Source organism: Cotesia typhae, unplaced genomic scaffold (assembly GCF_013202065.1).
Source record: "Cotesia typhae breed Kobodo isofemale line unplaced genomic scaffold, CoteBio_Ctyphae contig_4, whole genome shotgun sequence".
NCBI classification, from domain to species: Eukaryota; Metazoa; Arthropoda; class Insecta; order Hymenoptera; family Braconidae; genus Cotesia; species Cotesia typhae.
This window is the reverse complement of record NW_027423748.1, coordinates 2,444,625-2,460,165: the sequence shown is the minus strand read 5'-3', so window position 1 is coordinate 2,460,165 and position 15,541 is coordinate 2,444,625. Positions and strand designations below refer to the sequence as shown.

General features: G+C 33.1%; 1 protein-coding gene across 15 annotated transcripts in view; it reads left to right on the top strand.

Annotated features, from left to right (window-relative positions):
* Positions 1-15,541, top strand: part of Mp (collagen XV/XVIII-type protein multiplexin) — a 622,917-nt gene that overhangs the window by 251,510 nt on the left and 355,866 nt on the right. For all 15 annotated transcript variants that reach the window (XR_012479230.1, XM_074243321.1, XM_074243325.1 and 12 more), the window contains 2 exons: positions 5,432-5,608; positions 15,159-15,359. Coding sequence is in view for 14 of the 15 variants with exons in the window: in XM_074243321.1 (XP_074099422.1) it covers positions 5,432-5,608; positions 15,159-15,359 (378 nt within the window). In the remaining variant the exon portion in view is untranslated. The remainder of the gene's footprint in view (positions 1-5,431; positions 5,609-15,158; positions 15,360-15,541) is intronic.

Below are 15,541 nucleotides of genomic sequence, written 5' to 3'. Positions count from 1 at the left end.
AAAAAAAATTGAACTCAAGTCCGAATAATTTTGATATTTTAATTGAAATTATTTATCAGTTAATTGACAGGTAAAATGTAAAAAAATATACTAAAAAAATCGCTCTCGAGTCCTGATAATTTTGATATTATTATTAAAATTATTAATCACTTAATCAACAAGCGAAATGTCAAATGATAAATTAAAAAAAAATTGAACTCAAGTCCGAATAATTTTGATATTTTTAATAGAATTATCTATCAGTGAATTAACAGGTAGAATGTCAAATTATAAATTAAGAAAAAAATTGAACTCAAGTCCGAATAATTTTGATATTTTTATTAGAATTATCTATCAGTGAATTAACAGGTAGAGTGTCAAATTATAAATTAAGAAAAAATTGAACTCAAGTCCGAATAATTTTGATATTTTTATTAGAATTATCTATCGGTGAATTAACAGGTAGAATGTGAAATTATAAATTAAGAAAAAAATTGAACTCAAGTCCATTGTTTGTCCGGTTGATTCTGGGCCCTATTTTTTTTTCAAAATAATTTTCTCGATTAATAATAAAAATAAAATTTTTCAATCAGTTTCTTCTAGTCCGGTTGAGATTGGGCCTTTTTTGAAGAAACATGATTTTGGTGATTGAAAATAAGGAAAAAATTCTTTTAATTATTTTTTTGGATCCGATCGAGTCTTGGGCATTTTTTCGTTTTTAAAAATAATTTCCACCAAATTAAGTAAGTAATAAAAATTTTTATCCGTTTGTTTGGGTCCGGTTGAGACTTGGGCCCATTTATTTTTTATAATAATTTTGTTGATTGAAAATTAATAATAAAAAATTTTCAATCATTTTTTCTTGCTCCAGTCGAGATTGGGCTCTTTTTTAAAGAAAAATAATTTTGCTGATTAAAAATAAAAAATAAAATTTTTTCATCCATCTCTTTTTGGATTCCAGTTGAATCTTAGCCTTTTTTTTTTTTTTGTATTTGAAAATAATCCCCAGCAAAATAAATGAGAATTAAAAATTTACTCTCCGTAAATTCTGTGGGTCTGGTTAAATCTTGGGCCTTTTTATTTTTTTATTAAATTTTTTCGAATAAAAATAAAAATTAAAATTTTTCCTCTGTCTTAGAGTACCCGGTTAGCTTTAATTCAGCGTTACAACGCCTCCAATAATGCTGCGATACACGGACACACACTCATACATTAAGCCGTCCGCTTGCGACCTCATACATCCACTCATTCACACTTACGTACTCGGCTCATAGCGTCACAATCCCCTCTCATGCTCGGCTTTGTGTGAGCGAGTAAGCTGCTATTGCAGCATCTCACTCTCGCGTCTCCTCTACTTCCCCGCTCATTTTCATTTCTCGAATAGCGCGCTTCTGATTGGCTATCGTTTTTAATTCATAACTCAAATTCTATGGCCCAAAAAAATTTTTGGCTCAGGAACTTTCGATTCAGTATTTTTTTCTCTATCGACCCCAACAATTACTCCCGCCACTTCAGAGACACCCTGTATATACACTACTGGAAAAAATTAAGGGATCAAAAAAAAATTCCAAATTTTTCGGTAGTTTTCAACAGGCCGTAACTTTGAGAGAAATAGTCGTACAGGAAATAAAAAAAAAGGAAATTGTAGCTCCAAGTGTCTAGTTTTTGGATTAGAACTTCAAAATTTTGTAGCCTCCGCGGTTTCTGAGTAATCGTAGAAAAACCAGCAACAAAAAAATTCTCAAAATTTTTTGTTTTTTTTTTTTGGTCTACGGGCGTGGAAAAAATTTTTTTAGCTTAACCACCATAAAGATCGGATACTTTGTTCATTTAGCTTTAATTTCTTTTTTTAAACACCCCGATACGTCCACTCCTCGCTGAGATATCGGTCTTCAAATGGAAAAGGATCTTTTTGTCTTTGATTATCGATATCTCAGCAACCAATGATCGCACAGAAAGTTAAAGGTGGTTTTCAAGAACTTGAATGAATTCCCTTAACGACTGTCCATTGTTTTTTCGAAAAAAATTTTTTCTTTCCGTCACATGAATTTGAAAATGCAACAAAAAAGGGCTTTTAGTGGTTTTTGGACAATCAAGCGCTGGATCGAAAATATTGAGGAAACCACTAATGTTAAGTGTGCCTTTTACAGTTCAATATGTCCACAAGAACCCTACAAAGAATCAAATTAATCCAGCCAGCCGTTTTTTTGTTTCACTTGATCGAATTTTTGAAAAAATTAAAGGATCACGTTTTTGCTCTGAAAAGCTCATAATTTTTAAAAATGAGAAAAAAATGGTTTTTTCGAGCTTTTTCCACATTTTCGTTCCAAAAAGTGCTTAAATTTTCAAAAAAAAAAAAAAAAAAAAAATTTTCAAAAAAATAATTTTTTCGAAAAAAATTTTAAAAAAATAATTTTTTTGAAAAATTTTTTTAACAAGTTAAGGAAACTCAAAAACCATCGCCCAATGATTTTTATCACCTTTCCACCGCTGCATTCCTTGATTCTACTGATCTCCTTTTAATTAAATTAATAAAAAAGTTAATACCCCCAATCGAATTTCGATTTTTTCATACGCTTTTCGGAGTTTTTTTTTTTTCTTTTTGTGAATCCTTAGCAAATCGCTTCATTCAACAGTTTTTTTCAAAACTAATCCCTCTGCGCTAAAAAAATTTTTTTAATTTTTTTGGTCAAAATTGAAAATTTCTGACTTTTGATTCTTAATCATGGTTAGACATTTATCGGAGGTGGAAGTCGCTCGGTTAGTGACTCTTATCGACGAAGGTTACACTCAACATGCAGTTGCTATCCGGATGGGTGTAAGTCAATCTGTCGTATCTCGAGCTTATACCAGATACCAAGAGACGAATCATTATCATCGTCGCCCCGGACAAGGTCGCCATCGAGTCACTAATGCCCGCGATGATCGAACAATTGTTAGAGAAGTTCGACGACAACCTTTCGTCAATGCGAATATTGTCGCTCGAAACTTCCCCAATCGCAGACAACAGCAACAACAACAGCAACAGCGACGACGGCATCAAGTGCGAAACATTTGCTCTCGAACAATCATCAACCGTCTTCGTGAAACTGGGTTACACGCACGACATCCTAATCGTGTACCCCTGTTGACAGCAAAACATCGTCGAGCTCGTTTAGCGTATGCTTACGATCATCGAAATTGGAACTTGAGGGAATGGACAAATGTTTTATTCACTGATGAGTCTCGTTTTAATCTGTATGGCAACGATCGATGTCCTCTCGTTTGGCGCCGTCGTGGAGAACGTTTTCGCCAGAACTTTGTCCGTCCAGTCGTTGCCTACGGCGGTGGATCAGTTATGGTGTGGGGCGGCGTTTCACGAAATTGGAGAACACCTTCGGTAATTGTACGCGAAAATTTGACAGCTAGACGTTACATCGACCAAATTTTAAGGCCCATTGTTCTGCGCAGACGACAACATCTGAGGTCGTTCATATTGATGCAAGATAATACACGTCCACACACAGCCAACATCACCCGGCGCTTCTTTGAGCGGCATGACATCACATTGTTGCGACACCCAGCAATGAGTCCAGATCTCAACCCCATAGAGCACGTTTGGGACATAATGGGCCGTCGGTTGCGCAGAGAGTATCCAAATTTGCAGAACTTAGCTGCTTTGGAGCGCGCGCTTCAGCACATTTAGAATACCATTCCGCAGCCTCAAATTACCGTCTGCATAAACATGGCTGAACGTTTGAGAGCCGTTATTGAAAACAGGGGTGGTAATACCCGGTATTGAACCAACAAAAACCTTCAGAGAATGAGTTTGGAGTCATTAAATACGGTGGAACTGACGAGCCACCGGGTCTCAATTCTCCTGAAATACCTCACACACACACACACACACACACACACACACACACACACACACACACACACACACACACACACACACACACACACACACACACACACACACACACACACACACACACACACACACACACACACACACACACACACACACACACACACACACACACACACACACACACACACACACACACACACACACACACACACACACACACACACACACACACACACACACACACACACACACACACACACACACACACACACACACACACACACACACACACACACACACACACACACACACACACACACACACACACACACACACACACACACACACACACACAGAGAGAGAGAGAGAGAGAGAGAGAGAGAGAGAGAGAGAGAGAGAGAGAGAGAGAGAGAGAGAGAGAGAGAGAGAGAGAGAGAGAGAGAGAGAGAGAGAGAGAGAGAGAGAGAGAGAGAGAGAGAGAGAGAGAGAGAGAGAGAGAGAGAGAGAGAGAGAGAGAGAGAGAGAGAGAGAGAGAGAGAGAGAGAGAGAGAGAGAAACGTAAATCCGACCGCGCGACCTCCACGTGGTACGCTTTGGATAACGCTAATACCGGCGGTAATTGTTTTCTTAAAATTTTCAAGAGAAAAAATTTCAAAAAAATTTTTTTTTAATTTTTTTTTTTCAATTTAAGCACTTTCTGGAACAAAAATGTGGAAAAAGCTCGAAAAAACAATTTTTTTCTCATTTTTAAAAATTATGAGCTTTTCAGAGCAAAAACGTGATCCTTTAATTTTTTCAAAAATTCGATCAAGTGAAACAAAAAAACGGCTGGCTGGATTAATTTGATTCTTTGTAGTGTTTTTGTGGACATATTGAACTGTAAAAGGCACACTTAACATTAGTGGTTTCCTCAATATTTTCGATCCAGCGCTTGATTTTCCAAAAAACCACTAAAAGCCCTTTTTTTGTTGCATTTTCAAATTCATGTGACGGAAAGAAAAAATTTTTTTTCGAAAAAACAATGGACAGTCGTTAAGGGGAATTCATTCAAGTTCTTGAAACCCACCTTTAACTTTCTGTGCGATCATTGGTTGCTGAGATATCGATAATCAAAGACAAAAAGATCCTTTTCCATTTAAAGACCGATATCTCAGCGAGGAGTGGACGTATCGGGGTGTTTAAAAAAAGAAATTAAAGCTAAATGAACAAAGTATCCGATCTTTATGGTGGTTAAGCTAAAAAAATTTTTTCCACGCCCGTAGACCAAAAAAAAAACTAAAAAAATTTTGAGAATTTTTTTGTTGCTGGTTTTTCTACGATTACTCAGAAACCGCGGAGGCTACAAAATTTTGAAGTTCTAATCCAAAAACTAGACACTTGGAGCTACAATTTCCTTTTTTTTTATTTCCTGTACGACCATTTCTCTCAAAGTTACGGCCTGTTGAAAACTACCGAAAAATTTGGAATTTTTTTTTGATCCCTTAATTTTTTCCAGTAGTGTATGAATCGTTATTATTGTTTAGATGTGTAATTGATCTTATTTATAGAATCATCTTCGATTGATATTCATATAAATCAAACTTTTCGATTTTTCCATAGGATTGGCCAATAACCCAATTTCAAGGACCACCAGGGCCAAAAGGTGAACCAGCGACTTGTACTTGTAACGTGACCGACTTAATATCAACTTTTATAATGCCAAAAACGATCATTGGTGAGAAAGGCGAACCTGGGATTCCTGGAACAGAAGGAAAACAAGGGCAAATGGGGCTGACGGTATTATTTTATGTTAAGATTATTTTCAAATGTCTAAACATCTATAAAAACTACTTAAAAAAATTTTAATGAGAATAAAAGAGATTCTGCTAAATCTAGTAATAATCATAAACAAACCCTTTTAACTGAGATACAAAACAAAGGCTATTTGGCTGCTGAAATGGAAGTAGATTTCATAATAAATAAAAATAAAATTATGAACGCCATTTGGTTAAGGCCGAAATGGAAGATAGATTTCATAGAATGATTTATCATCTTGTCTCAATGACTTTTGTTTGACACTGAATGAATTTTATTTTAACATACATAAGTAAGTTGTACTATACATCACCTGAAAAGGGTTCAATTGAACTCTTAACTTCAATAAAGTAACTAATGATAGGAAAAAGTTAACATCATATACGTCAAATTAGAGGTAATTTTGTGAGATTTTACATGAATTTATCATAAATTAGCTATACATGTTCTATCAAAAGTTATACATAAACAAATTCACCGAAAACGCAATTTTTACTATTTTGATCATTTTGATAAGTCACCATTTCTTAACATTTCTAACCATTTCTAATCTCTGACTGATTTCGCTCATCTTCACGGTTATTATCCAAAAAATATGGTTGGCGAATTTCATCTAGATCTATCAAGAACTGTAGACACAATCCTCGTACGATCGATTGTGCCTGCAACCAGAACACCTTTTACTGGAGAGTATACTATTACAAGAAGTAATTCCTAAGATCATATTCCATCCATGAAAATACACCAAGTCATTAATAATTTTACTCAAATCAAAAGGGTGACCGGGCCAAATGGACTCCAAATTTGGATTCAGCAGGTCAAAAAACATGTCCGTAGGTAGGTCCGTTCAAAAGTACAAACAACAGTTTTTTTTTGTTTGCCGGTGTCATAAAATTACCGTAAAAGAGAAATAATCCACAAATTTGCAATAAGCTTAACTTCAACCTTGAATAACTTTCGGAGGATTGAATTTTAAAAAAAAATGATAAGAGACCTTTTTTATTCAGCGTTCAATTTCCTGTAAGAATATTGATTGTTCGTTGGATGGAGTTGGTTCAATTAAGAGAAATAAAAATCTCAACTTTCTAGAAATTTTTTTTCCGTGTTAATTAAATGAAAAATCGAAAAATTCAGTTCGTGACCTCTAAATATTGATATTAAGGGCTCAAATTTCGACTGAATTTTCATTTTGGTATCTTCTAACGAAATTTCAAGAACTTTTCGAAAAAAAAATTAGTTGATTTTTTTGGCATACCCTAATATACATATATAATATATATATGTATTTTCATAGAATTTTTTAACTGGAGCTTAGTTAGGGCACTTCCGCTGAAAATTCAAATTTTCGCCGGAAGTGCCCAATTAAACCTTCTGCTAAAAAATTCTATGAAAATAAAATCTATCGTCTTACCCCAAAATATCTTAGGAACGGCCTAAACACAGCTGATTTCAAAAGCGGAACTGAAAATTCCAATTTTAAAAGGTCCATCAAGGAAGTTACATTTTGGCACACCCTAATATATATATATATATATATATATATATATATATATATATATATATATATATATATATATATTAGGTGGGTCAAAAAAATCGAATAATTTATTTTTGATTTTATACTCTGAAAAATAGGTTCGTAGACACCTAAAAAGAATTCTCTCCAAGTATAAGCTCTTAATTATAACGGGAAGGTCCTCCGCTTTGCGGGTTTCTATTTTTTCGAATAATCAGATAAAAAAATTTATATCTCGCTTCCAACTGCTTGGAAAAATATTCCGTGGCATAGATTTTGTGAGAAATTGAATGCTTTACAAAAAGGTCTCTTATGACTTTTTCAAAAACTCAACCGATTAAAAGATATTCATAGTTGAAGTTTGGCTATTTTAAGGAAAATATTCGTTTTTATTATGAATTTTATAAGTCGATGAAAAAAATTATTTCGGATTGCGGAACTCATGATTTTGTAGGAAATTTACTGCTCTACAAAAATGGTCTCTTATGATTTTTTGATTAAGTGAAGCCGTTACGAGATATTCATCGTCAAACATTAACGAATATCAATATTTCCAGTTTTTGATCAATAATTCGATAAATTTTAATTTAAACTATGAGTTTCAGGAAAATTTACATAAATTTGAGTTTCGATCGATAAAGAAATGTTATAATAAGTTAGATAAAGAATTATTGGAATTATCATTGATTTTCCTTGGAGAAATGCCTCAAGAAAAGATTTCTTTCAAACGTCCTGGTGCTGTTCATCATGCTAGATGGATGGCTAAGGCCATTTATAGTTTGAAAATGTATCTATTCAGAGATGAATTCAAACTCTCTCAGAAAGAATTGCATGGTCTTCGTCATTTCTGTATTTTTATAGTCACATTGTATTTAAAAGCTTGGTTTTCATCAACTTCTGCAACAACTGCTGCTTATCATGACTTGCAGTTTATGAAAAATTTATTGGAGTACAAACATATCAATCCTTTGATTTCTTCAGCTACGTGTGAAAAAATGATTTCGCACTTATGGTATTTGAGCGATGAACTTGCCATTTTATCACTGTTTGACGATGGCGTTCCATTAGAAGTAAAAAAAGTATTGTTGAAGCTGTTAATACTCGTGAAGGTACAGATTCTAAAGCTAAAAGATTTGTAATTGCTAAAAAGATTTGAATTCATTGGCGCAGAGAACTCTGAGTGACTTTGTGTCTAAAAAGTCATTAAATCTTTTCAAAATCTTCGATCTACCGTATGACTTTCTTGATATCGATGTTGAATTATGGCCTACTAATGAGAGTTATCTCGAAAATAAAGAATACTTTCAACAACTAAAAGTTGTCAATGATTCAGCAGAGCGAGCTGTTGCATTAGTCAGTGAATATAATCAATGCTTGACAAAAAATGAAGAACAATTCCAGTACTTATTGCAAGTTGTCAAAGAACATCAAAAACATTCCCAAATTGTAATAAAAGAAATTATTTATAGTAATAGCGTACTGTTATGTTAAAAATATAGACAATTATATTGCAATTGATAATTCAATAAAAAATTTATCTATAAAAAGTTAAATACTGGTTGTTTCTCACTTGATTCAATACTTTTCATATTAAATTTGACAAAGAAATATGTCATTCACTTCAAATTAAACTAATCATTGGCTATATGTCGAAAAAAATGCTCTAATTTCTTGTTTTAATGCAATCAAACAAGCTCAAGACTGAAAACAATATTAAAAAAATTGTTTATAACATTTTTTTATCGATCGAAACTCAAATTTATGTAAATTTTCCTGAAACTCATAGTTTAAATTAAAATTTATCGAATTATTGATCAAAAACTGGAAATATTGATATTCGTTAATGTTTGACGATGAATATCTCGTAACGGCTTCACTTAATCAAAAATAATAAGAGACCATTTTTGTAGAGCAGTAAATTTCCTACAAAATCATGAGTTCCGCAATCCGAAATAATTTTTTTCATCGACTTATAAAATTCATAATAAAAACGAATATTTTCCTTAAAATAGCCAAACTTCAACTATGAATATCTTTTAATCGGTTGAATTTTTGAAAAAGTCATAAGAGACCTTTTTGTAAAGCATTCAATTTCTCACAAAATCTATGCCACGGAATATTTTTCCAAGCAGTTGGAAGCGAGATATAAATTTTTTTATCTGATTATTCGAAAAAAATAGAAACCCGCAAAGCGGAGGACCTTCCCGTTATAATTAAGAGCTTATACTTGGAGAGAATTCTTTTTAGGTGTCTACGAACCTATTTTTCAGAGTATAAAGTCAAAAATAAATTATTCGATTTTTTTGACCCACCCTAATATATATATATATATGTATCTGAGACTTTTTAAAGATATAGTCACTCATCATGATATCTCTGGAACTATAAGACCTAGAGACTTGAAATATTGCAGGAATATTCCTTTCGCCGAGTAAAGGTCAGCTAGGACGGATTTTACGAAATTCCACCCACAAGGGGAGTTGCGAGGGCGTTAACAATGAAAATTTCTCATTTGCAGACAATAATTTCCATTGGACTTGAATTTTTGTTGGAACCTTTCATTTTTAAGATAGAAGTCATCTCGAATAGGATCTTATGGAATCCCTTCCCCACATAGGAGTGCAAGAGTGATAATTGTCAAACAATTCATATTCTTCAAATACAGTTCCTATAGAGATTCAATGCGATAGAATTTCGAGAGAAACAGGAAATTACAGAGATGTTCTCCAAAAGGTCAAGGGATTTAATTATTTTTTGCTCTTAATTATATTTTCTTACAACAATCGTCTCTTTGGCAGCGGCAAAAAAGTCATTGTAAGGTTTCCAAAATTTAACTTTACCTGAAGTTATACAGTCAACGGACTAAGAATTTTACATGTATTTTATTTTTGCTGATCACACAACCGATGAATTGTTCTTATTACGGGATTGAAGGAATGTAACAGATTAAAATAAGTACATTTTCTAAATACGTATGATATGGAAAATAAATTTGGTTACTAATTTTGAGAGAATTCATAGAAAGTATGTACAAATAATTTTTTATGAAAACTCGATGTCACGGAGAAAATTTTTATTAACGGCAAAATTTGTCGCACTTTAAGCTATTGCCTAAGAACTAGGCAATTATTATGTCAATCATTACACGGAAAAAGGAAAAAAAAATTCTACTATATATACTACTAACTAATATGCACAAAATCTATTGTTTAAACTCATGAATATTTCTAGTTACACTAATATTTATAATTTAATATTGGATCTTCTCTTATTTTGTAAATGACGGTGTTTATAGTCTTACATAGTACTTGTATCATTGTATTTTTATATTTTTGCCATTTGGCTTTTGCCTTGGCATTTAAATATGAATAAATAAATGTAATGTCACGTGGCGTTTAATATAAAAAATTGAAAAAATTACAGTTTCCGATTGTAATTATTACAGATATCGTAAAAATTGCATTGTAAAATGTAAATATTACATTGAAAGCATTGAAAACTAACATTCATGCTTAAATTTATAAAAATGTTATTTCAAAATGCAATTTTTCTAGTTTCTAATACGAAGCGACGCTTATTACTATTTATAATGTAACTTTTATATTTTTCTTTTTTGCGTGTATTCATTTTTGGAAGAAAGCCACGAGAATATTACAATGATAATACAAAGAAAGTTACAATGAACATTAGCTAGAATAATCACATGGATAAACGATACAGGTTAATTCGATGGAATGTGGAACTTATTACGTAATGTCGTTCTAGGAATATTATATTGTTTAGATGCCGTTGCAATAGCAGTTCCACTTTTGATTAACTCTAAAGCCTGTTTTAAATCAGCTTCAAGATACTTCAAAAACGTCCTTTTAGGTTTACTGATTGTAGCTTGAGAAGACTTTGGAATTTTCTCCACGGTCTCCTTTTTTATTTTCGATGACATTTTAATTTCTAAACTAGAAAAAATTAAAGAATTAATTATTAGTTTAATGATGAACATCTTCTATCAATTATTTTAGAATTAATAACTACATAATGTAAGCGCGAGTAACTCAAGTTATCAAGCAAATGAATCTGATGGCCAAAATTGGAAAATACATGCACCACTTGTGGTCATAGCATTACCAAAAGTAGCGTTTGTATGTTTTTATTGTACCAGTTGTGACCATAGGTTATTTCATTAATATTTTAGGTTAGTTTCAGTAAATTAATGTTTTTTCATCTAATTTTAAGCTATTTCAATAGTATAAATAAAAAATATTCAAATAATATTAAGATTTTCGACAAATATCACTAATTTACTTACCAGGGTCATTCTGCAGATTCTTAATAGAAATCGATGAAATTTCTCAGATCCACCACACGTCTAGAAATGTTTTGAATTATTTTTCACACAATACGCGTAACGACTAAAAAGAAGTTCACAGCGTTGGCAATACATCAGAAAATCCTAAAGTATACTACGTGATACAATAAAAATAACTAAACATTTAATATTTAGTAATAAATGTCAAAGTGGCCACAAACGGAACAGTGGCCACAAACGGTACATCTACCCTGAGTCTACCAGACTACCAAAAGCCCATAATTCCAATAATATTTCCACACATTTTACATCTTAAAATTAAATCAACCGGACTACCAATACTGCATACTATTAACACTCTATCTCTTATATCCCGTTTCAAAATTACACACATAATCTATACACAACTATTTTATACGTTAAGAACAATTATTTCGTCAAAATTCACTGATAAAATATTCAGTCACTAAATAGTCATTAATTTCACAATAATTCAAGTAATAAGAATTAATCCCATAATAAAATCCGAATTTAATATTCAATTCTGATAATTAATTATAAAACCAAATTCTCAATCATTTTAACAAGATAAATTTACTACTAAATTCCTGAGCGTAAGTTCGATTTCACTGAGTAAATTTTTAAGAATTGAAATTGATCCTAACAATTAATTTCGAAAATGATTCTAAATGCACCTTGAATTCAAGTTATATTTTCATGAATTACTATTCAATTGATTAAATTGATAATTCCCATACAATATGCATCGTAATAATGTTGAAATTCGCAGTATCAAAATTCGTAACATAATAATTTACAATAATAAAATTTATCGAATATAAAAATATTTCAAATGTAAAATTTACTAAATATATTCATTTTTTTAAATAAACACCTGGATATTCATAAACTAGTTTAGTTGTGACCTTGGGTAATATGTTGGCAGTGACTTTCAATTCTTTACTGACGATCAACAAAAATTTAGTGAGGAGACACTTGACAAATTTTTCACCAGTGTAAAAATTTTATCTGTTTTGTATAGATTAATTGACTATTTGGACTAATACAATCGTTACGTTTCACAAATTTCCGCCGAAATGAAATTTTTATTTATTTTTATTTTTATTTTTTTTTTTTCAACAATTATTTTATTTTATTCAAAAATCATATTTCTATTCATCAGATTTTCCGAACGCATAAAAAGCAAAATCTGTTGCTTCTCGGGTGATTTTACTAACCGCGGAATAACGAAAATCTCTTGTGATAAGGCGTCAGCGGAGAGTGACCGTGGTTGCGGATAACCAAAATATCTTGCGTCACCATGGGACCCGGGCTTCGTTGACTCTTTCAGGAGTAACCTAAGATACAAACATGGCTGACAATAAGATTCATAAGCACTGTTCTGGAGTAGATTAAGTCAGTAGATCTCGAGACTCTCTAGTGTAGAGAACTCTGTCTTCCGACTTGAATCTCTCCCTATCCTATTAACCAATAAACCAACTGTACCGAAAATATAGTCTATTACACTTTGGCGAGAGCGCTAGCCGACGTTCCGCCAGCCTGAACCTCTCTCTGGGCGAGCGCTTATCAACGTTCCACTAGGTTCCAATCTATTGAGCGCGAGCGCCAGCCAGCGTTCTGCCAGCACCAAACTCCTTCGAAGACGAGCACTTCCTACTTCATCGTCAATTCATGTTTTAAGAAAGACAATTAGGTCGTTTAGTACAAAAGAGCCGCTATCACTTAGCCCAGACGTTTAAACTGTCATTACCCATAAACATCGACAAAATACCAGTAGAGCCGCGGGTAGAAGTGGTGCCGGTGACTAAACCGTCGGCACATATAATCACCGACGAGATACTCGTGGAACCGCGGGTGAAAATAGTGCGACCGCCGGGGAAAACTCGCCGAAATCACCTTCTTCATAGTACAAGGGCCTACGGAGTCAGTCCATCCTCGCCAGCAACAACCACCCTGCCTTTTAGATGGACATCACCAGGACCTGGAAGTTGGTCCCAGTAGAGGTTCCCGAGGTTCGCTCTTCAGAAGACGTACTACTCCAAGACGTACTTCCGGAAGACGGGTTACGACACCTACCTTTGAAGCTAAGAGGTTAGAAACCAGGGGGGTTGTATGTATTGTATGGGTTGTATGTATTGTATTGTACCACAAGGTCAACTGAATGATTTTCGAGTATACAGCCCCATAAAAATTATCCAACACTAACTAAACACTATTTTTAATCATAATTAAATTAAATATAGAGAAGAGGTAAAGTAGACTGGGTATTAAGCCGCAGTCTACTTTTCATCCGCGGGGTGAATTCGGTGCCTTGTTGTACGACGATCTAGTTCCATTCCTGAAACCGAAATTCTGCTTGTTTTCTAACTTCCTCGTCACTCCATAGTTACTCCGGGAATCCAATTAGCTCAAATAATTCCTTGTTGATTATCTGTTTTTTGATTGATTTAAAAAGCATTAGTAGTTCTGTTCAAAACATGAATTAGGAAAAATTACGATACTCGACGCATTCCGAAAACTCGAATGTGTAAATGGATATTTACTTAATTGGATTTTGCTTGACTTATCGATTTAGGGTAAATTTGCAATATAAATTATTACAAACTGTTACGATGGAAATTTTATCTTTTCATTGATATACGTAATCTGCAATTAACACTTACATACTCGTGATCAATATCTCCGAAATACGTGACTCATCCTAATAATCTTTTCTGTTTATCAGATCTAACTCTTTTCTCTGAACTTTACAGATATTATCTTCTTAAGGATTGTCCTGTTTTTACGTTAATGTACTGAGTGAATAGTTGATGAATTAATAATAACGATGTTGAAACACTATCTTCCACCACAAAATGTAGATTACGTTGAAAAAAAATTTTTTAACTAACACAAAAATTTTTCTTAAGTCAATAAACCTGGCAGACGAGAATTTATCCGCCTAAGATTCTAAATGAGGAGGTCTCTAGCTCTGGAAATATTCCGTTTTCTAAGCAAGTGAAGGTCGTGCATTTTTCTGCATAGATTTATAATTATAGTGGTCGCGGGGATAGAATTTCACATTTTCCAGTTAAGTTTTTTTATTTACTTATAATCGCTGCTGTGAAGATCATGTGACCCTTGGTTTACCCCCGGAATCGTACAATGATTGTTGAAATTTAGGTGGTTGGTAATAATTCAGTAATGATTCGTAGATAATGGTAATTACATTAACTTTAATTTTATTACACAAAAATATACTTTCAATATTAACTAGTGATACTTCAGTAACGCATATTAACAGAAAAAATCAAATAATTGTAACAATAGAATGAATATTAATTGACAAGTAATCGCCTGTTGTAAATAAATTTGTGATAATTAATATTACAAATATGTCCAATGAATAGTGGTAGATTTGGTGAGTACTCACCTAACAGTGGTAATAGAAATAATGCAAAAATGACTTAAGAATATAACGTAAAATCGAGGGATTTTTTAGTTTATCAACGTATTATAATTTCTCATGCACGTCCTGCGAGTCTGATTTTCTGTAGATGAACATCATTGTTCCATATCTTTTCTCTTATTTTTCAATCTTAACATAAGTGCCATAAAAATTGGAATTTTAGTGATCAATAAGTTGGTTTAACAGAATTATTTAATGGATTAAGTTTTCTATGCAAAAGCTTTATAACTCACTGTGGTTGTAGGGTGCTGCGGGACCACCTGGAGAACGTGGACCGATTGGACCAAGTGGTTTGAAAGGGGATAAAGGTGACCTTGGTATGACAGGACAAGAAGGACCACAAGGTCAAAAAGGTGAACCTGGAAAAGATGGAGCCCCTGGTTTGAAAGGTGATCAAGGTCTGCCTGGGCCACCTGGAAAAATCAATGACTTTTCTTCTCATGATGTGAGCACATTTTTGCCTAAATTTAGTAATTAGTGATTTATGTGTTTCAGTCTCATTATCTTTTGTAACTTGATAGCAATCAGATAAAAACTCTTTAACCGTGACCTATCTCCCTGCTGGATCCAATTCGTTATAGAATTACGGTAAATTTACCGCATAGCTACCGTAGGTAACAGTCGTTG